This window comes from Tupaia chinensis, unplaced genomic scaffold (assembly GCF_000334495.1).
Source record: "Tupaia chinensis unplaced genomic scaffold, TupChi_1.0 Scaffold145685_1, whole genome shotgun sequence".
Classification (NCBI taxonomy): Eukaryota; Metazoa; Chordata; class Mammalia; order Scandentia; family Tupaiidae; genus Tupaia; species Tupaia belangeri.
In genome coordinates this window covers 3279027-3306632 of record NW_006205542.1, presented here as the reverse complement: position 1 = coordinate 3306632, position 27606 = coordinate 3279027, and the positions used below count along the sequence as shown (strand labels likewise).

General features: G+C 41.9%; 2 protein-coding genes across 3 annotated transcripts in view; one reads left to right on the top strand and one right to left on the bottom strand.

The window, feature by feature from the left end:
• The window catches only part of LOC102474830 (lactosylceramide 4-alpha-galactosyltransferase), a 69961-nt gene extending 45438 nt beyond the window's left edge, over positions 1 to 24523 (bottom strand). The window contains exons 1-2 of one of the 2 annotated variants that reach the window (XR_003547879.1): positions 24383 to 24523; positions 2922 to 2961 (exon numbers count right to left, since the gene is read on the bottom strand). The gene's annotated coding sequence lies outside the window, so the exon portion shown is untranslated. Of the gene's footprint in view, positions 1 to 2921; positions 2962 to 10766; positions 10819 to 24382 lie in introns of those variants that run through there. The other variant, XR_003547878.1, reaches the window with a different exon arrangement.
• Positions 23978 to 27314, top strand: EEF1A1 (eukaryotic translation elongation factor 1 alpha 1). Its single transcript, XM_006168318.3, has 8 exons — positions 23978 to 24123; positions 25070 to 25247; positions 25549 to 25728; positions 25826 to 26122; positions 26204 to 26354; positions 26480 to 26736; positions 26824 to 27058; positions 27156 to 27314. The coding sequence occupies exons 2-8, from the start codon at positions 25104 to 25106 to the stop codon at positions 27278 to 27280; spliced, it is 1389 nt and encodes a 462-aa protein (XP_006168380.1). The 5' UTR covers positions 23978 to 24123; positions 25070 to 25103; the 3' UTR covers positions 27281 to 27314.
• The last annotated feature ends 292 nt before the right edge of the window (positions 27315 to 27606 follow it).

Sequence of the window (27606 nt, the reverse complement as noted above, 5' to 3'; positions counted from 1 at the left end):
CCCAGGTCAATGACCATGCCACAATTCCTTCTCCTCCAATTTCTTCTTGGTATTTTGGCACACACACACCTAGTGTGATTTGCAAGCCTTTAGGCTCGGGACTCTAACCATGATGACCCCAATCATGGTTGACCATGTGAGAGTCCAACACCTTAACCACCACGCCAAATGCTGGCCCCAACTGGTTTGAATTTTAATGAAAGCTGCTCATGAGCTGATATTGACTCCAAAAACTCTCACAGTTGCAACATAGGCCACACAAGTTGAGTAAATATTTCAGCTTAAAAAAAACAGAGCCAGCTGGTGACATGGTGGCAACTGTAACCCACACTGGTCCACCCCTAAGTTCAAGTGTTAGAACTTATGACTTGAAAAACATGCCAGGCATGTGTTTGTGCATGCCCAAAATAGTGAAAGGGGAAATGAAGGAGGAGGGATTACAACATGGCCATACTCCTGGGGGGATGCTTTCTTACACACACACACACCCCACCCCCGCATCACCTCCAGCCAGTGCAAGCACCCTGAAACAAATCATAAACAAACAAACCAGAAAGTCTAGATATTTAATGAGATTCTTATAAAACTGCTCTCAGTGAACTGGGATAGTTTCACACCAATGAAGGTAAAGTTAAAAGTGATTTTAGAAACCAGCACAGGGCATAATGGCTATGTCGCTGGACTCCCATATAGTAGACCATGGTTCGAGTCCTGAACCCAGAGGCTTAAACTCATGCCAGGTGCATGTGCCTGCATGCCCAAGATCCCGAGAGGAGAATGGAAAAGAGATTGTGGTGTGGCCATGCCCCCCCGCAGGAGGTGATTTCTGGCTTTCTATCTCTCTGTCTCTCTCTCTGTCTTTCTGACGAGCGCATGAGTCCTATAGCAAAAATCTCAATAAATAAATAAATAAATAAATAAAAAGTGATTTTTTAAAAATTCGCTATATGGTATGTATGCTCACCAGACAGAGACAGAGAGAGAAAGTGGGAAATCATTCCCCAGGAAGGATGGCCACACTGTAACACCATATCCTCCATTCTCTCAGGATAGCGTGCACACACACACACACACGGCCCAGGACTCAGCCACGCAGTCTCTCATGTGGAATCCAGTTGTCTTAACCACTACACGCCACTAGTAAGCCCCAGAAGTTCACTAGTCATCCATCATGATAAACTGAATGGACTTAGGCTGTGGAGAGGAGGAGTGTATGTCTAACGTGGGATCAGTACTGTAACTTCAGAAAGAACTATTGGAAAAGAATAATTAGCAAGGCTGGCAATTAAGGTGCTGCTTGTAGCTCCATCATAAAGAATGCCTAGGAGCTTGTGTTTTGATTAATATTTTCACTCTTCAAACACTAGTGGATTTTGTCACTCTAGTCAAACATTAAAGTGTTGTACAAATTGTGAAACTCAGTGGGCCTGAATATGCTCTTAACACAGAGCAAACAGAGGAGCTGGTGAAGAGCAGAGGCAGTGAAACTGCTATTCCCCTGGGAGCCAAACCCAGCCTGCTACCTGCTTTTGTTGGGCCCAAGAGTTAAGGAAAATTTTAACGTTTTTTTAATTGTTGAAAACAAAGTGAAGGATAAGAAAATCTATGACTTGTGAAAATTATATCAAAGTCTAGTTTCAAGGTCCTAAAATAAGCTTCTGTTGGAACATACTCATTCATTTACTTGTCTGTGACTGCCATGGAACTACAATGACAAAGTTGAGTAATGGTGACAGACACCATATGGCTGGCCAAGCATAAAATATTTATAATCTGGTCCTTTATTGAAAAGTTCACCAACCCTGGCAGAGATGACAACAGAGGCTTAAACTGAGGTCAATAATGACTTTAAGTAAAATACAATATTTTTAATATGTCACTGCTGGATTAATCGAATCAAGACGGATTCCATATGATACATTATTTTCATATTACTTAGTATTGTACTTAAGCTATTTGCATATTCACTTGATTGACTCACCCATCCTGCAGCCTAAAATATTTCATGCATAGTCATATCCCCAGCACTTAGATCAGAACATAGTATATAAAAGGCTTGGGGGCCTGCCCCTGGCCTGGTGGTTAAGTCAGCTGGATCCAAAATGGCTGACTCTCTGGTTTGAGTCCTGGACCTGGCAGCTTGAAAAACACACCAGGCATATGTGCATCCATGCCCAAAATCCTGAGAGGAGAATTGAGAAGGGCTTGTGGTGTGACCATTCCCCCTGGGAGATGATTTCTTGCTTTTTTTCTCTCTGTCTCTCTGATGAGCACATGTACCCTATACCAAAAAATAATAATAATAATAATAATAATAATAATAATCTCACTCTTAAAAAAAAAAATCTAGCTGAACAGCTCCCATAAATTTATCTGATAAGAATCCAGTACTGGACCAATCGCCTGGTACTGTGATGAAACTCTGTTCTTAGGGAGCTCAATCCCACATGGCTAATTACAGTTCAAGTTCCAGTTCCAGCAGCCTGAAAAACATGCTGAGCATGAGTCCATGAGTGCAGAAATCCTGATGGGATGGAAACATAGAGGAAAGAGAATTTCAGTATGATCCTCTGGGGGGAGTGCTTTCTCTCACTCTCTCTTTGGCAAGCACATACACCACTGGGTAATACAAAAAAGATCATTGGTTATACTCAAAAATACATAAATAGGGGCCAGCATGTGGTAAGGCGGTTAAGGTGCTGGACTCTCACATGACCAGTGAGTCCCAGACCCAGCAGCTTGAAACGCGTGTTGGTTGTGCATGTGAGCCCAAAATTCTGAGAGTAAAATGAAAGAAAAGGGATTGTGGTATGGCCATCTCCCCTGTGAGATGATTTCACACTTTCCCTCTCTCTATCTCTCACCAGCAAGTACACATGACCTATGGCTAAAATAAAAAATAAATAATAAAGAGCCAGTACCTAAAAATGCTTTCTCCGGTAGAGTAGAGGTTACCAGGACCTAGGGAGAAGAGAAAAGGGAGAGTTATTATTTAATGGGTAGAATTTTTATTAAGGATAATGAAAATATTTTAGGTATACATAATAGTGATGTTTACACAACATCGTAGATGGTTTTGTTCGTTTGTTTGTTTTCTTTCATTTTACCATGGGCTGTAAGAGAGAGAAAGCAAGAAAAAGAGAGAAGAGGATGGGGAGTAAGAAGTTAGCTCCCAAAGAAGATGGCTAGATCCCAATCCCTTCTCCTCCATTTTTCACTCAGGATTTTGGGCATGGATGCACATATGCACACACACCCGGTGTATTTAACAAGCCTCCAGGACTCAAATCACCTAGTCAGTTATTGGAATCCAGCCACCCTAACCACATCACCTGACTGGCCCTGCCAAGTACTTTTTTTTTTTAGAGAGATTTTTAGTATAGGGCACATGTGTTCACTGGAGATACACAGAGAGGCAGAGAGACAGAAAGCAAGAAATCACCCCCCCCGGGGGGGGATGGCCATGCCACAATCCCTTCTCCTCCATTCTCCTCTTGGGATCTTGGACACACACGTACATGCACCGGGCGTGAGTTTTAAGCTACTGACCCCAGGACTCGAACTGCAGTTAACCACATGGGAGCCCTGAGACGTAACCATTATGCAAAGTGCTGGTCCGTGTCCAGTGCTTTTTAATAAAGACCACATCACTTTGTTCAAAGCCTTCTCTGGCTCTCTACCTCATTTAGGGTAAAACCCAGAGACCATCAAAAAATTATTTTCTGCCTGATTATTTTTCCTTGCTACTCAACTGCATTCTCGTCGTTCTGGCCCCCGATCCCTTCTGTCTGTTCTGACTCCTCACTAGACTATGATCAGGAGGGCAGGACTTTCTTTGGTTCCCCGCTGTGTGTCTGGCACTTGGAGCAGGGCCTAGCCTGACACGTGGTAGGTGCTCAATTAATTTGCCTAATGAATAAATAAACTAGTTAATGAGACAGCCGAAAATACCCAACTCCTAGGCCCCAACTCTCGTGATTAGATCTGATATTGTATTTATTTACTTTTTATGTGTCAAGAGGATGGAGCACTTGCTAGAGAGAGAAAGAGAAAAAGCATTCCCTGATGGAGAGTAGGGACGCCACAATCCCTTCTCCTCCATTTCCCCACACTGCTAGGATTTTAGGTATGTGCACACACATGCCTGGTATGTTTTTCAAGACTCCACGGTCAAGGATTGAACCAAGAGGTCAGTTATATGGGATCCATCTCCCATAACCATTAAGTCACAGGGCCCACCCCAGACGTTTTATCTATTTAGAACAAAAATGACTCCTGACTTCAGCAAGAGAAGGAATTTTGTCGTGGTCTTAAGGAAGGTACCAGGCCTTGTTGAGAAGGGATGTGAGGTGGGGAGAGAGAAGCAAATTGAGATGTCCACAGATTCACAGGAATTTGTGGGAAGCACTTTATCACTCTAAATTTGTTTTTCCTGATTAATCCATATCAGCTCTTCCTTTCTGGGAACAGAGAACCGATGCAAAGGAAAGAAAAAGGAAAACCAATCTACTTCAGCAGTTTTTTTTTTTTAACTTTTTTTTTTTTTTTTTTTGGAGAGATTTTCACTGTAGGGCGCGTGCGCTCGCCAGACAGACAGAGCGAGACATAGAGACAGAAAGCGAGAAATCACCCCCCAGGGGGGATGGTCACGCCGCAATCCCTTCTCCTCCATTCTCCTCTCGGGATCTTGGGCACGCACGCACACGCGCCCGGCGTGAGTTTTAAGCCACCGGGTCCGGGACACGAACCGCGGTCGACTACGTGGGAATCCAGCGACATAGCCATTACGCTAACTGCTGGTTCCCAGCAGTTTGTTTTTGCTGCGAATTGCCGTGCTGTTGTAGATTGTGTCCTGACCTGTGTGTAACAAATACTAAAAGGCTCAACACAGTCTCTCTTCTTGATTAAGAGTGAGTCACTCACTGCTGACTCTGAGAAGAAACCTGGGTTTTTGTTTGTTTGTTTGTTTTTGTTTTTTTTAGATTTTTGCCATAGATGCACTCGTCAGAGAGAGAGAGAAATCAGTCCCCGGGGGGAGGGCTATGCCACAATTCCTTCTCCTCTATTCTTTTGGGATTTTGAGCACAAATGCACACACACACACACACACACACACACACACACAGAGCGTGAGTTTCAGCCACCAGATCTGGGACTCGAACCAGAGTCAGCCATGTGGGAATCCATCACCTTAACCAGAAACCTATCTGCTGGCCCCAAACTCAGTTCTTCGGATAGACTGAAAAATACTTTCATTCTTCAGACCCCTGAATTGTGAAAATTTGTGTGAGTGCTTCTTTTCCCTCCATCTTCTGAATTCCTATAGTGCTTCATGTTTGACGTGCTCATTCAAGCCCTCAGTCAAATACAAGTACAAACTCACATCCTTATCAGGGTGTATACTTATAACCACTGCAGAAAAACTGCCATTAGCCAAACCAGCACTAATATAAACTCTGTTAGCTGCTTTGGTCTATATCCAACCTAATTTTTTTTTTTTTAATTCCAAAATGGTAGCTGGCCCCATACCTTCATGGTTAAGTAAGCCAGATCCCATATGGCCTACCACAGTTCAAATCCCAGTCCCTGCAGCTTGAATAATACACCAGGAATATGTGTCTATATGCCCAAAATCCTGATGGGAAGGAAGAATGGAGGGATTGAGGGAGGAGGATTGCAGTGAGATCACACTCCTTTAGGAACTCTCTCCCTTTCCTCTCTGTCAAGCACACATGCCATCTGGCAAACTGAAGGAAATAAAAAACTATATGTGAATTTTTAAGGTCATTACTAATGATGATGTTCATGATGGTGGTAACTACTATTTAGTGAGGTTTTACTATGTGCCTGACTCTATGCTAACCATTTCACATATAAAAGAGCTTCAAAAACTCATGGAAAAATAGAATTCAAGTACAAGTTCATTTTGGTGTAAAAAAGAATTTGAAATTCATGCCTAGTTGTTTTCATAATGCACATTTTCCATGAACGTTTTGAAGACCTCTCACACATGGTTTTATTTGATCTATGAAGTATTGTATTACAGACAATGGAATTGAAGCTCAATAAAAGAGTCTTTTAAATTGCCCAAGGACATCTAGTAAATGTCAAAGCCAAAAATAACTCAGGGATATTTAACTTGAAAACTCCTATTTCTTTTTTTAAAACTTAATTTTTAATTAATTAATTCTTTTTTTAAAAATTTTTACCATAGGAGACCTGAGATCACCAGAGACACAGAAAGTGAGAAATCACCCCCCACTCCCAGAGGGGATGGCCATGCTGCAATCTTTTCTCTTCATGAGATTTTGGGTACACATGCATATTTCCAAACCACTGGGTTCAGGACTTGAACCATGGCATCAGCCATGTGGGATCCAGCACCTTACCCACTGTGCCAACTGCTTGCCCCCAAGAATCATACAATATTTATTTTTTTGTATGGCTTCTCAATCAGCACAATAATTTTGAAATTCATTCATGTTGTCACATGAGCCAAATCTCTATTCCATTTTTCCCCTTTTATTTATGATAGACCCTGTATGTGCATATGGGAGGGTGTGAAAGAGAGAGAGAGAGATGAGCACCATCCACAGAATCTGGTCACATCACACAATTCCCTTCTTCTGGTCCTCCAGTTCATTGGATATGGGGCAGTCACATGACCTGATGTGTTTTAGGCTGACTAGACCAGGAATTCAAACCTTGGCCACCACGCGGAATCCAGCTTCTCTTGGAGCGGGGCATGGCCATTCTATTACAGCACTGGCCATTTTTATAACAAAGTAGTTTTCTACTATGTGGATACACTATGATTTGTTTATCTGTTCACTTGTTGATGGACATTTGGGTTGTTTCCAGTTTTTGATGATTACAAATAAAGCTGCTATAAACATTTTGGCCCAAGTCTTTGTGTGGACATATGCTTTCATTTCTCTTGGGCAAACACTTAGAAGTGGGATGTATGGTCATATGGTAAATGTATGTTAGACTTTTTAAGAAACCGCTAAACTGTTTTTCTAAAAGACTGTACAATTTACATTCTCACCAGCTGTGTGAGTGTAACATTGCTTGCCAAGAGCTGTTGTTGTCAGTCTTTAATTTTAGCCATGTTAGTGGGTGTGTGATGGTATCTCGTTGTGATTTTATTGCCTTCATTTGTGAGAGATATTTTCAACTAGACATAAAATTCTGGGTTGACAGGTTTGTTGCTTTTTTCTCTTTTTTAAGTACTTTAAGATGTTGTCCCTTGGGGCCAGCAGGTGGTGTGGTGGCTGAAGGCACTGAACTCCCACATGGCTGACCACAGTTCGAGTCTGGGAACTGGAAACTTGCTTTCTCACCTCTCTTTCTCGCTCTCTCTCTCTCTCCACATTTTTCTCTGGTCAAATTTTTAAAAAGAATAATAATAAATAAAGTTAAATAAAATAATTCTTTAAAAAAGAAGAGGTTGTTCCTCAGGCCAGCTAATGGCATGGTGGTTAAGGCAGCTGGATCCCAAATGACTGTCTGTGCTATTCAAGTCCAAAATCTGGCAATCTGGACAACAAGCCAGATACATGTGCATGTGTGCCTGAAATCCCAAGAGGAGAATGGAGGAGAAGGGATTGTGATGTGACCATATCTCCAGGGAGGTGACTTCTGTTTCCTTCTCTCCCTTTCTCTTTCTCCTCTCTCTCTCTCTGGTGAGCACACATTCCCTACAGCGAAATTACAAAAGTAAAATGTTGCTCCTCTATATCCGTGCCTCCGTGCCTCTGAGGCAACGCCTGTAGATATTTCCATCATCACTCCCCTGGATGCAGTGTGCTATTTTTCTCTGAGCACTTCCCGTTTTTTTCTAAATTGTTGGTTTGCAGCAGTCTGACTACTGGCTATCATGAGTCTAAACAAGGTCTTATCATCTTGGATCTGTCCTTCACCAAATTTGGGAAATGTTTAGCCATTATGTCTTCCTAATATGCTAATGTAAACACTCCTCCCTGGCGTCCTTTTCAAAGGAAAATCTCTTTCTTTTTTTTTTTTTTATTAATATTAGAGCAGGTATGAGAGAGAGAAGCATCTTCCACAGAATCTGGTCATGCAGCAATCCCCTTCTTCCAGTCCTCCAGGCTGCCCGAGCCTGACCATTTGTGTATTTAACTGGAATGTTTTGGCTGACTGGGCTAAGGATTTAAACCATGATTATCATGTGCGATCTGGCTTCCCTTGAGCAGAATATTACTGTTAAATCATGGAACTAGCCCTAGACAAAAGTTTTAAAAAGTAATCCTACCTAGGGAACCAGCAGGTGTGGTGGTTAAGGCACTGGACACTCCCACATGGCCCACCATGATTTGAGTCCTGGGCCTGGTGGCTTGTTTTCCCACTTACACACCCCCCTCACCTCTCTCTCTCTCTGGTTAAATTAAAATTAATGAATTCATAAATAAAATAAAATTACATATGTATTTTAAAGTAATCCTAGCTCAACTTTTACTTACTCTGCAACTAAAGCTAACCTATTTATGTCTTGCAATGAGAACTATTCTTTCACAAAAATATACATTTTTTTTAAGAATTATTTTAGGGGCCAGCAGTTGGCATAATGGCTATGTTGCTGAGCTCCCATGTAGTCAACTGTGGTTCAAGTCCCAGACTCGGTGGCTTAAACTCACATGGAGCGCATGTGCATTCGTGCCCAAGATCCCGAGAGGAGAATAGAGAAGAAGGGATTGAGGCATGGCCATCCCCCTAGGGGGTGATTTCTCACTTTCTGTCTCTCTGTCTCTGTCTTTCTGACGAGCACACGTGCCCTATAGCAAAAACTTCTCAAAAAAAAAGAATTATTTTATTTAACTTTACTTATTCATTTATTTTAATTTAGTCAGAGAAGGACAGAGAGAGAGAGAGAGAGAGAAAGTAAGTTGCCAGGTCCAGGACTCAAACAGTGTTCAGCCATGTGGGAGTCCAGTGCCCTTAACCACCACCATGCCACCTGCTAGCCGCCCCAAAAAAAACAATTTAAAAAAAAAAAAAAAAAACTTTTTTTTTTTTTTAAGTTTGCTACAGAGTGCATGTGGTCATTAGAGAGAGACAAAAAGAGAAAGACAGAGAGAGAGAAAGTAGGATAGCACCCCCCACGGGGGAGATGACCATGCCACAATCCCTTCTCTTCCATTCTCTTCTTGGAATTTTGGTCACACACAAACACTTGCTTGGTGTGATTTTCAAGCCACTGGGCCCAGGATTCAAACCACACAATGGGCCGTGTGGGATCCAGTTGCCTTAACCTTTCCTCCATCTGCTGTCCCTAAAATACCTTTTCTAAGCCAATTAGTCCAAAATGCCAAAGAAGCAGCTTACCTTTTATCCCTTAATTTATTAATTTAACAAACATTCATTGTTCAGGTACTGTTTTAGGTACTGAAATTAGAACAATGAACAAAATAGACTAAGAATAAATACTTGGATAATGTAAAAATCACTCCTCATATCAACTCAATAAAGAATACTATCATTGGGACCAGCAGTTAACGTAATGGCTATGGCGCTGGACTCCCACATAATTGACTGTGGTTCAAGTCCCAGGCCCGGTGGCTTAAACTCACACCGGGCGCATGTGCATGCGTGCCCAAGATGCCAAGAGGAGAATGGAGGAGAAGGGATTGTGGCATGGCCATCCCCCTGGGGAGTGATTTCTCGCCTTCTGTCTCTCTGTCTCTCTCTGTCTGTCTGGCAAGCGCACACGCCCTATAGCAAAAAAAAAAAAAAACTCTAAAAAAAATTTTAAAAAAGAGAATACTATCATCATTTTGCAAATGAAGAAAATGAATCTTAAAGCAGTTAAATAGTACACCTAGGGTAGTACAGTTAGTAAATATCAGAGCTGGGTTTTGAACCCAGCTAGTCTGACTCTAGAATGTGCACTTTCTTTTTTAAAAAAATTGCTATAGGGTGTCTGCACTCAGCAGAGAGTGAGAGAGATAAAGTGAGAAAACAGCCTGCAGGGGGGATAGTTACACTGCAGCCCTCTCCTCCTTCTCTTTTCAGGATGTGCTCACTGTGTTTTCCAGCCACTGGTCAGACACTGGAACCTCGCAGTTGGTCGTGTGGGATCCAGCCCCCTTAGCCACCACCCCACTGGCTGGTCCTAAAATGTACACTTTTAATTCCCACTATTTTACTCACTGAAGGCAAAAAATGGGGAGTATAGGATGGGCAGACCTGAACTTTAGCCATGAGCATTGGGCAAGTTTCTCAGTTGCTTCAGAACTTTTCAATAATTGAAAAATTGCTGATTTTCAGTGGGTGAAAATGAAACTTTCCAGCATGGAGAATTTATGATTACAGGCTTTATTAGTGAAGACTGACATAGATGAACTGGAATTCATGAAATTAAGTATGGAAAAACAGAATACTATAAAAAAAAAAAAAAAGACAGTGCTCCACAGATGACAGATATAAAAATCGACTTAGAAAATTGTCAATGGTTTTTATTTACATGGTAGCTGTCAAATTCTTTCTTCATTTTGAGTAAATCTTTTCAAAAAATTTTTTAAAAATTACGATGATCTGGGGCTGGCAAGTGGCATGGTGTTTAAAGGCGCTGGACTCCCACATGGTCGACCATGGTTCAAGTCTCGGACCTGGTGGCTTGCTTTCCCACTTCCTCTTTCTCCCTCTGTGTCTCTCTGATCAAACTGGAAAATAATAATGATAATAATAATAAATAAAGTTAAATAAAATAATTCTTTTTAAAAAATTACGATGATCTAAGAATTTACCATGATTGCCTAATTGTAGAAATCTGGTTTTCCCTTTCCATTGATGATTATGCTCCACAGATGACAGATATAAAAATCGACTTAGAAAATTGTCAATGGTTTTTATTTACATGGTAGCTGTCAAATTCTTTCTTCATTTTGAGTAAATCTTTTCAAAAAATTTTTTAAAAATTACGATGATCTGGGGCTGGCAAGTGGCATGGTGTTTAAAGGCGCTGGACTCCCACATGGTCGACCATGGTTCAAGTCTCGGACCTGGTGGCTTGCTTTCCCACTTCCTCTTTCTCCCTCTGTGTCTCTCTGATCAAACTGGAAAATAATAATGATAATAATAATAAATAAAGTTAAATAAAATAATTCTTTTTAAAAAATTACGATGATCTAAGAATTTACCATGATTGCCTAATTGTAGAAATCTGGTTTTCCCTTTCCATTGATGATTATGTGGAATAGGAAATGGTTAGGGATTTGTTAACACAAGTATGCAAAGTTCTTTCTGCAGCAGGGCCAGCTCGCCTGTAGTTACACTGGAAGCAGATGGTACCAGGAAAACAGAGGAGATGACACAGCAACGAATCAGGAGATACAATACTAAAAAAGAAAAAAGGATATTTTATTTAGAAAGTACAAGGGCATGACAGGATTTTAGAATTAGAGATTATTTTGAAATTTTTAACTTTGATTTTTAAAAATGTTTTAAATTCTTATTATCATTTTTACTTGCCAGCAGGTACATCTGCTCAGAGAAAGAGAGAGAGAACCTCCAGTTGGACATGGTTACATCACAATCTTTTTCCTCCATTTCTCCATTCTGTCAGGATTTGGAACATGCGTGCACACATGCTTGCCAGGGCTAGGATTTGATCTGCAGGAAGCCATGTGTCATACAGTCAGCTTTCTATGCATAGCACTTAGCCACTGCTCCACAAGGCTGGCCTTACCTTGGTTTTTGAAAAATGCAAGTATTAAAGAAATTGTTTTCTTTAATATATATTTTTTTGTAATTTCCAGAGGGCACATACACTCACCAGGGATATAGTTCTCTCTCTCTGTATACACATATACAGAATCTTGGATCTTGGACTTTCTAGCCTCTGGAAATAAATTTCTGTTGTTTATAAATTATCCAGTCGAGGGGCTGGCAGATGGCATGATGGTTAAGGGCGCTGGACTCCCACATGGCTGACTACGGTTTGAGTCCTGGACCTGGCGGCTTGCTTTCTCACTTTCTCTCTCTTTCTCATTCACTCTTGCTCTTTTTATGTTCCTCTCTGGCCAAATTTAAAAATTTTTTTTAAAAGTTAAATAATGGGACCAGCAGTTAGAGTAATGGCTATGTCACTGTACTCCCATGTAATCATCCACGGTTCACGTCCCGGACCCGGTGGCTTAAAACTTACACCGGGCGCGTGTGCACGCGTGCCCAAGATCCTGAGAGGAGAATGGAGGAGAAGGGATTGCGGCGTGGCCATCCCCCCCGGGGGCTGATTTCTCACTTTCTGTCTCTCTGTCTCTCCCTGTCTGTCTGGCGAGCGCACGTGCCCTATAACAAAAACCTCTAAAAAAAAAAAGTTAAATAAAATAATTTTTAAAATAAAATAAAATACCCAGTCTAAGATATTTTGTTACAAAATCCCAAATGGATTAGGACAGCATTCTTAGGATTCTGAAAATAGATCTGATAGAAAATTAATAAGGAAACCTAAAATGGAAGGATGTTAAACAGAGGGTTCAAAGCAAGATCACTGTTGCATTTTCTTAAAAGAAACGTCAATGTATAGCAAGATTCTTGTTATAGAAGTTAGTGAAGAATCTCAAAAATAAATAAAATAAACAAGATAACAAGCAGCAATTCAGATTTATTGAATGCTATCACATGCCAGGTGTGATAAGTACTTTACATTGCTTGTCTCATTTAATCCCCACCGAAAGCCTGCAGGGTAGATATTATTTATTATTACCTCATTGTATTATTTATTCTTATTATCTCATTTTACGGCTATCTTAGAGAGATTAAATCATTTACCAAACATCCCACCGCCAGTTGTGGTAGAGCCAACAGGAGTTTGAGTGGAGATAGTCCAACCTCAGACCTGCCCTGCTCTTAAAGCTCTATGCAATGAACACAGTGGTTAAAACAAACAAAATCTCCCTACCAATCATTGTTCTAGCTTGTGCCTAAATCATGCTCAGCACTTGAGACATTCTTCTTATCTAATATTCATAGCAGTCTAATAGGGTATATATTATCCTTTTTTTTTTTTTTTTATAGACAATGGAACCAAAGCTTAAAGAGGCCAAATAACTTTCTCAGAGCCACAAATTCTGTACATGGTGGATGTGGAACTTGGACCTAGGCTGGTCTGTCTCCAGAGCCCCGATGTTCTTTTTTTTTTTTTTTGGAAAAAATTAGTAAAATTCTTTATTTGCAAATGACATGATTGTCTATGTAGTAAATTCTACGAACTTACAAAAAGCTACTAAAACTAGTGAGTTTAACAAGGTTGCAGGATACAATAGTAACATACAAAATTTAACTGTATTTCTACATACTAGCAATGAATAACCATATGTTGATATTAAATACCATTTGTAATAGTATCAAAAATATGAAACACCTAGGGATTCATTTGAGGGGGAAAATGTATAAATCCTGTATCAATAAACTAAAAGGTAATGTTTTGAAAGAAATTAAAGAGACTTAAAGGAGAGATACACTGCATCATGAATTGGAAGACTTAATATTGTCAAGAAGTCAGTTCTTCCCCACCTGATCTATAGATTCAATTCTAAACAAAGTCCAGGCCTTTTCTTTTGAAATACACAAGCTGGTTTTATAATTTACACAGAAATACAAAAGACTTAACATAGGCAAAACAATTCAGAAAAAGAAGAGGATTTATAATACCTGATTTTAAAATGTATTATAAAGTTACAATAACCAAGATAATTCATTAATGGCATATATAGATGAACAGATCAATGCAACAAAATAGTCCAGAATCACACCACACATATATGGTCAACTGAGTCACAAAGGTGCAAAAGCAATTCATTGGAATAGGATAATATTTTCAAGAAATGGTACTAGAGCAATTAAAGAGAGAAATGAAAAAAGTGAACCTCTTCCTGTCTCCCACACATACAAAAATTAACTCAAAATGGAACACAGACCTTAATGAAAGAGCTTAAATTATAAAATTGCCAGCAGAAAACACAAGAGAAAAATCTCAATTTTCCTGGCTTTGGCAAAGATTTCTCAAATACAATGCCAATAAAAACATGAACTATAGGAGAAACTTATCAAATTATATGCCATCAAAATTAAAAACATTTATTCTCCAGAGATATTTGTAATTAAATAAAATGGCAAGCCAAAACCCATGAGAAAATGTTTTCAAAATACAAGATTTCAGAAAGTTTGTGGAAAGATAACATTAAAAGATAAAAATAAAAGGGCCAATCCTATAGTACAACAGTTAAGTGTTGTGCATAGAAAGCCAGACACCACATGACCAACTGCAGTTCAAACCCCCAAAACACTCCAGGCATGTGTGCATACATGCCCAAAATGCTAATAAAGAAATGGAGGATAAAAGATTACAGCATGACCACACCCCATGGAAGATTCTCTCTTTGGTGAGCACACATGCCCCCTTAGCAATAAAAAAATAATAATAAAAGATTTTAAAAAGGTAAAAAAATAAAACATATAAATTTGATTTTTCATCATAAGCTTCATCAAGTTCAAGATACTTTCATAAGGATTGATACCAGCTGTTTAGTCCATTCCTAAAGAACTTAAGGTCTTGGAAATTTAATTATGTCAAAGCAGTTTTTTTTATATTAGTAACTGAAGAAAAAAATGGATGCCCTTTAAAAATTTTTAAAGATTAGGAAACAAAAAGAAGCCAGAGGAACCAAAGCAAGGTAGATGCCTCATAATTTTTCACTAAAACTAGAAAATTGCCCTTCTTTAATGAGAAGAATGAACAAGAACATCATTGTGATGAAGAAGGACTCTGGTGAAGCTTTCCTAAATGTTTTCTTCTAAAGCTTTGGCTAACTTTCTCAAAACACTCTCATAATAAGATGTTATTGTCCCTTGGCCCTCTAGAAAATCAACAAGCAAAATGTTTTAAGTGTCCCAAACAACTTGCCATGATCTTTGCTCTTGACATGTCTGCTTTTGCTTTCAGTGGACCACTTCCACTTCTTGGTAGCCATTGCTTTGATTGTGCTTTGTCTTCAAGATCACAGTGCCAAGGCCATGTGTTATCTCCCATTACAATTCTTCAAAGAAATGCTCCAGGATCTTGATCCCACTTGTTTAAAATTTCCATTAAAGGCTCTTCTTTTGGCTGTAGTTGACCTGGACATAACAGTTTTGGCACCCATGGAGCAGAAAATTTTCTCAACTTTAATTTTTCTGTCAGAATTGTGTACGCTGAACCAGTTGAGATGTCTATGGTGTTGGCTATTGTTTCTGCTGTTAATCGTTGGTCCTCTTCAATTAGGGCACGAACAAGATTAATTTTTTCCTCACAAATTGATGTGGATGGTCTACCTCTGCGGACATCATCTTCAACATCATCTCACCCCTTCTTAAAACAAGTTACCCATTTGTAAACTGCTGATTTCTTTGGGGCACTGTCCCCATAAACGTTTCGTAAAGGATCAATGATTTCACCATTCTTCCACCCAAGCTTCACCATAAATTTGATGTTCGTTCTTGCTTCAAATTTAGCAGAATTCATCTTGCTCTGAGAGAGGCTCTTTTCAAACTGATGAAATATCCTTCTTAGTGGCCCAAATTAGATCCTGGGACTTGTTCATTTTCTGATGTCCTTCTAAGAGCATAGAAATCTATTCTTCAAAAAGTATACAGTCTGTAATGGTTTCCGAAAAGAAGACTCTAGAGTTACCTGGTTCTAGCACTCATGTTCCCACGGAGTCATCTGTTTACCCGCGTTTACTTCTCCAGAGACCTAACTGCATATGCTGTCCAGTGGGGATTGCTTTGGTCTCCCCAGTGCCTGGATAAGTGCCGGGCACATATCGCATACTCAGCAAATGTCTATGAGGCATTTGAATAGAGATTGAATGCTCAAGTTCTGCACAATTACCAGTATGTACTGAGTGCAATAATTTGGAAGTCCCTGCCATTTACAAAACGCACACAGTGACAGATGTATTCGTGAACCTATAGATCTAATGCTTAAATGAAATAGACCAAATAGAGGGAACCAGCTGGAGGCATGATGGTTAAGGTGGCCAGATTCCACATGACCGATTGCATGGCTCAAATCCCAGATCTGACAGCTTAAAAAACATGCCAAGTGTGTGTGCATGCATGCCCAATATCCCAAGAGAAAAATGGAGACAGGATTCTGGCATGGCCATTCCCACTGGAGGGTGCTTTCTCACTTTTCATCTTTCTCTCTCTCTCTCTCTCTTTTTTTTTTTAAAGTAAAGACCAAAGCACTCATTATTAGAACAAATGTTGACATTTAGTGCACTAAGCTTCTCTATATTCTGAACAGATAGATTTCCCTTGCTTTTTGAAAGAGCTAGAGGCGGGGAGAAGGCAGTTGAATCCTTCAAGGCTGACTGCGCAGTTTGAAGTCTCAGACTCAGCAGTTTGAGAAATACACCAGGTACGTGTGTGTGCATGCCCAAAATCCAGAGAGAAGAAAGGAGAAGGAACCGTGGTGTGGCTATCCCCCCTGGGGCAGGGGTGGAGTGCTTTCTCACTTTCCTTCTCTTTCTCTTTCTGTTTCTCTATGGTGTGAGCATGTTCCCTAGAGCAAATTTTAAAAAGAAAGCAAGAGCCGATGATAATTTTCTAATTATAAGGAGCTCCGACATGTATAAAAATGGTTTGCATCTTCAAGTACATTATCTCCTTTAATCCTTACAGTCAGTTCTGTGAAATAGATGTGAAACTATTTTTATGGTGCGATAATGAGCTCATGGGAGATGTATTCAAAATTGCACTAATAAAGGAACTATATGGGGGGCAGATAGTGGCACAGCGGTAGAATGCTATGCTCTGTGAGGCTGACGCACACGAGGAAGTTCCAGGTTCAAGTTCAGAGACCTCCCTGAGTATGCTGGGCACACGCCTGCCTAGGATCTAGGCTGGCACCCAGTGATTTCTCACTTAGCGGCTCTCTGTCCCTGTCTCTCCATGAGTGCACACACCCTATGGCAAAAATAAAGGGGAGGAGACATTCATCTTGGCATGGCAGGTACTGGATTTTTAATCACAAAAGGAGTAGTAGAAATATTTTTTTTTGAGAGATAGACTCATTTTTTGCTATAAGGTGCATGCACTTCCCAGAGAGAGAGAGAGACAAAAAGTGAGAAATCATCCCCAAGGTGTACAGTCACACTGCAATCTCTTCTGCATTCTCCTCCCGGGATTTTGTGCATGCATGCAAACGGGCCCGGCATGAGGTTTTTCTTTCCTTCTTTTATTTCTTTAAGAATTATTTTATTGGGACCAGCAGTTGGTGTAATGGCTATGTTGCTAGACTCCTATGTAGTCGACCGCAGTTCGAGTCCCAAACCTGGTGGCTTAAATTCACACCAGGCGCATGTGCATGCATGCCTAAGATCTCAAGAGGAGAATGGAGGAGAAGGGATTGTGGTGTGGCCATCCTGCCAGGGGGTGATTTCTTGCTTTCTGTCTCTCTGTCTCTCTCTTTCTGGCGAGCGCACACACCCTGTAGCAAAAACCGCTCCAAAAATAAAAGAAATCGTAAAAATTTGTATTTTAATGGCATTTTCCACAAACTTTTTGAAATACCTGCATGTCTGTATTGCTCACTATGCATAAAGTATCTGTTGCCTATAGCTTCTCCACCTATAAAAGGTGGGTGGTAGGATTTCATTAGAAACTGCAATACCGAAGTGCCATTTCATTTGGATTCACAGTCTAAATAATTCATTGGCCTAATCATATTCTAACACACTCTTTAACAATAATGTAAAATTGGCTCTTTGCGAAAGAAGCAGACTCACATGGCGTGGAGCTCCGGCAGTCCCCTCTGCTCCTGACTCACCGCTGTTCGCTTTCCCCGAAGAACAAGTCGGTCAGGAAGCCCCTCTATAGCCATGGCTTTTAAAAATACTGGAAAAACACTGGTGGAGCCAGAAGTGGCCATTCACCGAATTAGAATGACTTTAACCAGCCGCAAAGTCCCTGGAGAAAGTGTGTTCTGACTTAATCAGAGGTGCAGAGGAAAAGAATCTCAAGGTGAGAGGACCAGTTCAGATGCCTACCAATACTTTGAGAATCACTACAAGAAAAACACCTTGTGGCGAAGGTTCTAAGACTTGGGATCGGTTCCAGATGAGAATCCACAAGCGATTCTTTGATTTGCACTGTCCTTCTGAGATTGTTAAATAGATAATTTCCATCAGTATCGAACCAGAGGTTGAGGTTGAAGTCACCATTACAGATGCCTAAGTCAACTATTTTAATAAATTATCATCTGTTAAAAAAATGTATAATTGGCATAAATGGCAGGTACTGGATTTTTAATCACAAAAGGAGTAGTAGAAATATTTTTTTTTGAGAGATAGACTCATTTTTTGCTATAAGGTGCATGCACTTCCCAGAGAGAGAGAGAGACAAAAAGTGAGAAATCATCCCCAAGGTGTACAGTCACACTGCAATCTCTTCTGCATTCTCCTCCCGGGATTTTGTGCATGCATGCACACGGGCCCGGCATGAGGTTTTTCTTTCTTTCTTTTATTTCTTTAAGAATTATTTTATTGGGACCAGCAGTTGGTGTAATGGCTATGTTGCTAGACTCCTATGTAGTCGACCGCAGTTCGAGTCCCAAACCTGGTGGCTTAAATTCACACCAGGCGCATGTGCATGCATGCCTAAGATCTCAAGAGGAGAATGGAGGAGAAGGGATTGTGGTGTGGCCATCCTGCCAGGGGGTGATTTCTTGCTTTCTGTCTCTCTGTCTCTCTCTTTCTGGCGAGCGCACACACCCTGTAGCAAAAACCGCTCCAAAAATAAAAGAAATCGTAAAAATTTGTATTTTAATGGCATTTTCCACAAACTTTTTGAAATACCTGCATGTCTGTATTGCTCACTATGCATAAAGTATCTGTTGCCTATAGCTTCTCCACCTATAAAAGGTGGGTGGTAGGATTTCATTAGAAACTGCAATACCGAAGTGCCATTTCATTTGGATTCACAGTCTAAATAATTCATTGGCCTAATCATATTCTAACACACTCTTTAACAATAATGTAAAATTGGCTCTTTGCGAAAGAAGCAGACTCACATGGCGTGGAGCTCCGGCAGTCCCCTCTGCTCCTGACTCACCGCTGTTCGCTTTCCCCGAAGAACAAGTCGGTCAGGAAGCCCCTCTATAGCCATGGCTTTTAAAAATACTGGAAAAACACTGGTGGAGCCAGAAGTGGCCGTTCACCGAATTAGAATGACTTTAACCAGCCGCAAAGTCCCTGGAGAAAGTGTGTTCTGACTTAATCAGAGGTGCAGAGGAAAAGAATCTCAAGGTGAGAGGACCAGTTCAGATGCCTACCAATACTTTGAGAATCACTACAAGAAAAACACCTTGTGGCGAAGGTTCTAAGACTTGGGATCGGTTCCAGATGAGAATCCACAAGCGATTCTTTGATTTGCACTGTCCTTCTGAGATTGTTAAATAGATAATTTCCATCAGTATCGAACCAGAGGTTGAGGTTGAAGTCACCATTACAGATGCCTAAGTCAACTATTTTAATAAATTATCATCTGTTAAAAAAATGTATAATTGGCATAAACAAGATAAAAATCTGGCAAGCCACAGCAAAAGTGGCTTTAAATTAGGCCCAACAGGAGTGATTAGCCAATAGTGAAAAACGCTTGGTGAATCACAATTATATATATACATAATTGTATATATATATATAAAATGTTTACCCGTGTATTACATGATTAACTGAATTCTTTGTATTTTTCTACCTAAAAGGAGGTACACTAGTGTTTACTTACAATGTATTTGAAGTTTGCCACTCTAAGTTGCATGAGTAAGTTTAAGGAACACCTTAAACAAAACATGACCTTAGGTTAGACCCCTAAACATATTTACAAGTCTTAACAATGTTATTGTTACCACATTTAAGTTAGTAGAAAGCATACTGTATCTGCTGTAAAGTCATAGGGGGGAAATGTATTAGGTTTGTGTTCAAAACATAAAGTCTGGGGAAAAGGACTTAATAATAACCGCTTCAGTCTTTTAGAGGCCAGATCACAGTGAGAAGCTGGCTCTCACGCAGAGCCACCAAAGGTTTTCTTGCCTCTCCTGGGGTCGCCTTCCCGCAGTCTGAGAACCTAAGAAAGTGACTTCAAGTTGGGGGCGTGTCGGGGGGCGGGCCCCAGTGACCTCGCGCTTGCGAGATCGGAACCTGCAGGTCCAGCGCCCGGCGGTCCGCGGTGGACCCCGCCCGCCCACGGGTGTCCGAGGGCTGGAGAAACTGCGCAGCCGGGAGAGCAAGCGCAGGAGAAGGACCGCCCAGCGCTCGCCTCGCCGCCCCGACCGTAGAGCACCGGGGCCGCCCTGCCTCTCTTCTTGGCCGGCCGGGTGTGCTATGAGCCAGGCGGGACTTCCCCCGAACCCGCGTTCCTGCGCCGCCACCCCCGGCCTTGCCGGCGAGCTGAAGTTTGAACTCCGCCCGGAGGAAGGGCCTGCAGCCAGCGACTACCCTAACGCACAGTAACGCACAGTAACACGGCTCCGGTGGGCCCTGAGTATAGGTTCTGAAGCCCGAGAATGGAGATCTCTTCCCCAAAGGAAGTCTCGGCCATTATCGCAACATTATAAGCACTCTGACCATGGTGCGAAGTAGGTAACTTAGGGAGCAAGGACTCAGGTGTACTTCTACTGTTCCTTAGATGATGTTTAAAAAAGAATTCTCTGTAGGTATTTTAAAGAGTATACAAACTTATTTGCAGTCACGGGGACTTGGGGAAAATTTGCCTGTTCGAGGATAAGTTGGACTCTTTTTTTCGTTTTATTTTTCTTTTCTGGGTGTGAAATTTAGTTTCAAGATCGCCTTTTGACCATTTCACTACTTTATTTAGAATGCTGGATTTCTTTCACCATGCAAACCATTAAGATTGGGGTACTAGGAAAAGGCTTATGTCGGATTTGAGTCAGGAGGTGTAGTTTCTATGAACTCCTGTGGAAAAGCTTGCAGTCACCTCTTAATTCCAATATGGTGCCAAATACATACACACATCTTTATAAAAATTGCTTAACTTATAGTAAGTCCATTTTTCAAACAAATTAACTGAAAGTATACATATTTCCAATGATTGCAATTTTAAGATCATATAAAGGTACTTAAGCTTCCAATGTCACATTTTAGAGAATTGTACAAACTTCAGAGGTGACTTTTTTCACTTTTACTAATCTGAAATTACCTTTTGATACTTTTCCCTTTTACCAATATCCACTTTAAATTTTCATCTCTTTCTTATTAGCTATGATTCTGGATTCATTGTATATCTGTAAAATGCTCTTTTTTTTTTAAGTCTAACCTTTGCTTTCTTGCTTTATGTCACTAAATAAGCATTTCGTTACCTTCTCAAAAACTCATTCCTGTTAAATATGTGCATTAGTATTATCAATATAGAAAATGTAAACCATATGAGACATGACTGTTAAGAAGGCATGGAGGGACCAGCGGTTTATGTAATTGGCTATGTTGCTGGACTCTCACGTAGTTGACTGCGGTTCAAGTCCCAGACCCAGTGGCTTAAACTCACACCTGGCGCCTGTGCATGCATGCCCAAGATCTCAAGAGGAGAATGGAGGAGAAGGGATTGCAGCATGGCCATCCTCCCTTGGGGATGATTTCTCACTTTCTGACTCTCTCTCTCTCTCTGTCTTTCTGGCGAGTGCACATGCCCTATAGCAAAAACCTCTCAAAAAAAAAAAAAAAATGCATTATAACAAAAACCCCTCAAAAAAAAAAAAAAAAAAAGAGAGAGAGAGAGAGAGAGAGAGAAAGCACGGAAAGGGGACCAACAAGTGGTGTGGTGGTTAAGGTGCTAGACACTCTCACATGGCCAACCATGGTTCAAGTCCCAAACCTGGTGGCTTGCTTGCTTGCTCCCTCTCTCTCTGTCTCACTCTGGTCAAATTAAAAAAATGAATGAATAAAATTAAATAATTATTTTTAAAAAGAAGGTATAGAATATAAGTGTGGCATCCTAACATTAATTTGAAATAACAATGTACAGTTAATATTACTGTAATATACTAATATAACTGATTGTGGGAATCTAGTTCCAAGGAGTGTAGTTACTAAAGAATATTTTCAGGACAAAAACAAGAGAACAGATTTATTTGCATAGTCCTGCTGCTAGTGATTGATTTTCATTGTTAGTTTTTACATCTTTTTCCTACTACACGCAGGAAGTAAGATCCAAGATAATTTTATTCTACATGTGTGTAATTGATTAAGGGCACAGGAAAATTTGATGGGGAAATATTTGTAAAAGGAGAGAACTTAGAACTATAGGAAATGCTTTGTGAATAAAAAAAGATTAAGTATATGTATTTCTAGAGGAACTATTTGACCTAGACTTTTTTCATTAAAACTATATCAAATATAAAAACAAGGTTAAAAATCCAACGAAAAGACAAATCTCATTTTTAGGAAGTTTTACTTTACCAACAATGGGTAAAACAAAAAGATAGACTTGTGTATATACATAACAAAACAGAAGACTTTTTTCACTTAAAAAAGGAAAATGTTTCAATCGTGAAAAGTACTGAAAGCTAGCATTAGAACAACTACATTCTACAGTGAAATAAAAAGCAAGTAAACACCATAAAATCTGCCTTTTACTGCATCCCAGTTGATTTGTGTGTTAGTAGTGGTCTTTTCAAGGTGATTGTGGGTTCCTCTCATATACTCAGTAGTGCTTCCCTTAGCACTGGACAAATAGTATGTTCTCAAATAAATGTTAATAATTACTTCAAGAAGCTAGGCAGTGGTGTTCAACACCTGGAAAAAGCGTAAAGATCCAGTAATTGGCTTATGAAAAATGAATGTTCTTTCCTCAGAACATTTCCCAAGGCCCACCCAGATAGCCATCTGGAGTCCGAATTTCATAAAATCTCGCCCAAGATTTTTGCTAAAATGGAGTTATAATAAATAGGACGACAGAAAATGAAGGCGTCTAAATACGATAGGTCGTTTTTTTGAGAAGCAGTGTTGATTTCACAGCAAGTGCTGGAGATAGGGAACTGGGTGGATAAGCTTGCTGATGCCTTAGACCTTACTCCTCACATGAGATCATGTGGAAAAACTGAATTCGAGATTCCTTTTAGGTTTTGCATGCTTGCTATCAAATGACCGTACACTTAACAAAATATATTACGAGGGTAGACACACATATTCAGGGTCCATGTACCATAAAAAGGCTAGAATTAGAAGTAAAGTGTAAGATGTAATTCTATTCTTCGGTGAAAAACTGGACATCTGGAGTATCACAGGGGAGTGACGTGTGCAGGTTTCGTTAAAAGCAGCTGGTTGTGCCCGGAACGAGCCAGGGGTCGGACCAAGAAGCAGATCCGTCGTTTTCACAGCCACCGAACTCAGTCCTCGCTGACGACCTGCCCGTAAAGGCGCCCCCCCAGCCAGGGACCTTCGCCCCAGGCTTCTCAGGGACCCCAGGCGACGGACTCCTCTCCAGACGGGAGGGGCACGGATGGCAGTGCGGGGAGGAGCCAGCCAGGACTAGGCTGCAGCCCGCTCAGTATGCAGTGCTCCGTCCCGTACCAGGAGGAACGCCAGGCAGGGGACTGGAGGTGGATAGCGGGGTGAAGGGACACCCCAGTCTCGGTACCACCTTTGCGGTTAAGCCATAGGGAGGAATTCTGGACGCCCCCTCCTGGCCGCGTCTTCGCCGCCCCGCCCCGGCTGAAGCTGAGAGTAATTCATACAAAAGGAGGACTCGCCTCTGCCTTGGGGAATCCCAGGGACCGTCGTGAAACTCCCACTAACCTAAAACCGAAGGCTCGTTTCGTCCCCGCCCTCCACCGCTCCCGCTTGTCCTCGTCTGCGTCGACGGAGCATGCGTGAGGCACCACTCCCCTTCGGCGGGCTTAGCGCACATCACCCACGGTCCCCGAGATGTGAGGGGGAGGGGACGACGATTGAACCGGTGCCTGGTGGAAGTGGCGCGGGGTAAACTGGGAAAGTGGTGTCGTGTGCTGACTCCGCCCTTTTCCCCGAGGGTGGGGGAGAACCGTATATAAGTGCCGTAGTCGCCCTGAACGTTCTTTTTCGCAACGGGTTTGCCGCCAGAACACAGGTGAGTGTCGGGCGTGGCTTCCGCAGGCCTGGCCTCCTTTAGTGGGCCTGGGCCTTTCGCGTGCCTTCCCTGTCCTCCCGTGCCGCTCGGCGGGGAATGAGGTTCCTGACCTCGAATTTGGGGTTGTACGGAGGTGGGGACGTGCGAGGCCTTGCGCTTTCTCAAGGAGCCTTTCAGCCTCGTGCTTGAGTTGAGGCCTGGCTTGGGCGCCTCGGCCGCCGCGTGTGGAGCGCTCAGAGCCTCGTGCCTGCCTGCTCACCTTCAGCGTCTTGGGTCACTCGAATTTTCTAAATGGACAGCTGCGAGTTTGCCCTCGGCCGAAGTAGCCTGGTCGGCGTTGGGCGGGCTCCTCGCGCTCTTCGTCGGGCTCTCTGGAAAGCGGAGCCCCGCGAGTCGCGGAGGGCGGCGCCGGGCCAGCGCACATGTCGGGCCAGCCCTGCCCCCGAGCCGCGGCTCCAGGCGGGAGGGTGGGGAGACGAGAGTCGGGTCCCGGCGGGGCGGCAGTGGGGTCCAGCCTCCCGCCGTGTGCCGCCCCAGCCCTGGCGGCGAGGCCGGCCCGCTAGGCACCAGTTGCGTGCGCGGAAAGATGGCCGCTTCCCGGCCCTGCTGCAGGGAGCTCAAAATGGAGGACGCGGCGGCCGGGAGAGCGGGCGGGTGAGTCACCCACACAAAGGAAGAGGGCCTTGCCCTCGCTGCCGCTTCCTGTGACCCACGGGGTACCGGGTGCCGTTCCCGGCACCTCGATTACTCCTCGGCCTTCGGAGTAAGGCTTTTAGGTTGGGGGAAGGGAATTAAAGCGATGGAGTTTCCACATTTGGTGGGTGGAGACTAGGCCTGCTTGGCAGTGGATGTAATTCTCCTTGGAATTTGCCCTTTGCGTTTCTGTCGTGGCCTATCCTCAAGCCTTATGGACTGCGGTTCAAAGTTTTTCCCCCTTCCATTTTAGGTGTCGTGAAAACCACCGCTAAATCAAAGCCAAAATGGGAAAGGAGAAGACTCACATCAACATCGTTGTCATTGGACACGTAGATTCCGGCAAGTCCACCACTACTGGCCATCTGATCTACAAATGTGGTGGGATCGACAAAAGAACCATCGAGAAATTCGAGAAGGAGGCTGCTGAGGTATGTAGAGTACTAAAGATGAAAAGTATTTGAACTAAATTACCGTTTGCCAATAAAAGCAGCTAAGTGGTGATAATATCCCAGTAACTAGTGAGAGTTGTCTGGATTTGGATGTTAATAAGGAAAATTTTACATTAGAACTGGGCTTTTAATCATCACTGAAATCACATTGCTCAGTGTAAAGCTGCCTAGGGCTAGCAGTTGTAAAGTGGAATCTGTTGCTGCCAAATAAGAGGGTAGGCAATTTGAAGCTGGAATTTGACCATGTTTTAGTAACCCAAGTAACTATGAATCCATACAGATGGGAAAAGGCTCCTTCAAATATGCCTGGGTCTTGGATAAACTAAAAGCTGAACGTGAGCGTGGTATCACCATTGATATCTCCCTGTGGAAATTTGAGACCAGCAAGTATTATGTGACTATCATCGATGCCCCAGGACACAGAGACTTTATCAAGAACATGATTACAGGCACATCTCAGGTTTGTGAAATTAGTAATTAAAAACAGTTACACATGGGAAAAGTGGGTTTTGTCTTTTAAGAGCTTTCATTTAACAGGCTGTTCTTTTCTTCCAAAGGCTGACTGTGCTGTCCTGATTGTTGCTGCTGGTGTTGGTGAATTTGAGGCTGGTATCTCCAAGAACGGGCAGACCCGTGAGCATGCCCTTCTGGCTTACACACTGGGTGTGAAACAACTAATTGTTGGTGTTAACAAAATGGATTCTACTGAGCCACCCTACAGTCAGAAGAGATATGAGGAAATTGTTAAAGAAGTCAGCACCTACATTAAGAAAATTGGCTACAATCCCGACACAGTAGCATTTGTGCCAATTTCTGGTTGGAATGGTGACAACATGTTGGAGCCAAGTGCTAATGTAAGTGACTTTCAAGAGTTGTTAAAAAGCTCAGACAGTTGCAACCTGATGGTAACACTAATTGGAAATCATGTGTTTTAGATGCCATGGTTTAAGGGATGGAAAGTCACCCGTAAAGATGGCAATGCCAGTGGAACTACGCTGCTCGAAGCTCTGGATTGTATCCTGCCACCAACTCGTCCAACTGACAAGCCCTTGCGTCTGCCCCTCCAGGATGTGTACAAAATTGGTGGTAAGTTGGAGGTTCTGCATACTTATTTTTATATGTGTGCTCACGTGTTCTCTCACTATAAATTATTTTTGGGCAAATAAAAGAAATTGTTCACATGTTCACAATAGTATGAAAACATTTTTTAGGTATTGGCACTGTTCCTGTTGGCCGAGTGGAGACTGGTGTGCTCAAACCTGGTATGGTGGTCACCTTTGCACCAGTCAATGTGACAACTGAAGTCAAGTCGGTTGAAATGCACCATGAAGCTCTGAGTGAAGCTCTTCCCGGGGACAACGTGGGTTTCAATGTCAAGAACGTGTCTGTCAAAGATGTTCGACGTGGCAATGTTGCTGGTGACAGCAAAAATGACCCACCAATGGAAGCAGCTGGCTTCACTGCTCAGGTAACAGTTTAAAACAAGTAACATGTTACCAGGTTGCTGGCAAGCCTAAAGTTGATGAAATTCACGGAATGCAAATCTTTTCCCAAGGTGATTATCCTGAACCATCCAGGCCAAATCAGTGCTGGCTATGCCCCTGTACTGGATTGTCACACAGCTCACATTGCTTGCAAATTTGCTGAGCTGAAGGAAAAGATTGATCGCCGTTCTGGTAAAAAGCTGGAAGATGGCCCTAAATTCTTGAAATCTGGTGATGCTGCCATTGTTGACATGGTTCCTGGCAAGCCCATGTGTGTTGAGAGCTTCTCTGACTATCCTCCTCTGGGTAAGGATGGTTTTTAAATGCTATAAAAGTTTTAGCAAAAAGGAAAATAAGCTTATGTGAGTAAAGTGTTAATAGTAATACAAACTTGTTTCAACAGGTCGTTTTGCTGTTCGTGATATGAGACAGACAGTTGCTGTTGGTGTCATCAAAGCCGTGGACAAGAAGGCTGCTGGAGCTGGCAAGGTCACCAAGTCTGCCCAGAAATCTCAGAAGGCTAAATGAATATCCCTAATTCCTGTCACCCCAGTCTTAATCAGTGGTGGAAGAACAGTCTCAGAACTGTTTGTCTCAACTGGCCTTTTAAGTTTAATAGTAAAAGACTGGTTAATGACAACAATGTATCGTAAAACCTTCAGAAGGAAAGGAAAATGTTTTGTGGACCATTTCGTTTTTTTGTGTGTGGCAGTTTTAAGTTATTAGTTTTTAAAATCAGTACTTTTTAATGGAAACAACTTGACCAAAAATCTGTCACAGAATTTTGAGACCCATTAAAACAAAGTTTAATGAGAAACCTGTGTCTTCTTTTGGTCAAAAATGAGACTTCATAG

Excerpts from the sequence above, each read along its gene's own strand:
- EEF1A1 (XM_006168318.3), top strand. The coding sequence starts at position 25,104 with ATGGGAAAGGAGAAGACTCACATCAACATCGTTGTCATTGGACACGTA. Across the intron at positions 25,248-25,548 it reads TCGAGAAGGAGGCTGCTGAG|ATGGGAAAAGGCTCCTTCAA; the intron begins GTATGTAGAGTA and ends GAATCCATACAG. Across the intron at positions 26,355-26,479 it reads GGATGTGTACAAAATTGGTG|GTATTGGCACTGTTCCTGTT; the intron begins GTAAGTTGGAGG and ends AACATTTTTTAG.